The 216-nt window shown below is 57.4% G+C and overlaps 1 protein-coding gene across 1 annotated transcript in view; it reads right to left on the bottom strand.

Annotated features, from left to right (window-relative positions):
• Positions 1–121: 121 nt before the first annotated feature.
• The window catches only part of SETD5 (SET domain containing 5), a gene marked incomplete at both ends in the record, with an annotated part of 14206 nt that continues 14111 nt past the window's right edge, over positions 122–216 (bottom strand). The window contains one exon of the mRNA XM_010154104.1: positions 122–213. Coding sequence (XP_010152406.1) covers positions 122–213 — 92 coding nt within the window. The remainder of the gene's footprint in view (positions 214–216) is intronic.

Here is a 216-nt window from a genome sequence, read left to right as displayed (position 1 = left end):
TCACACCGCGAATACGAAGCCACGCAATTCCAACTGTTCTGAAGAGCTGTTTCCCCTGAGCCAGCTTTTCCCCAGAGGCCACAGCACACCCCTTCCCCCTCTCTACTTCGATCCCATTTACCTTTTTAGTTTTGGGGTACTTGACTGCAGCTCGGTTCGACTGAGGCCCTGCAGCCAGGCCAGCGGCTGGGTCAGATCCCGCCGACTGCCTGCCTT

The sequence above is a fragment of the Eurypyga helias genome, unplaced genomic scaffold, assembly GCF_000690775.1.
Source record: "Eurypyga helias isolate BGI_N326 unplaced genomic scaffold, ASM69077v1 scaffold28076, whole genome shotgun sequence".
NCBI lineage: Eukaryota > Metazoa > Chordata > Aves > Eurypygiformes > Eurypygidae > Eurypyga > Eurypyga helias.
The sequence above is the reverse complement of the archived record's forward strand: the minus strand, read 5'-3'. Positions and strand labels throughout refer to the sequence as shown.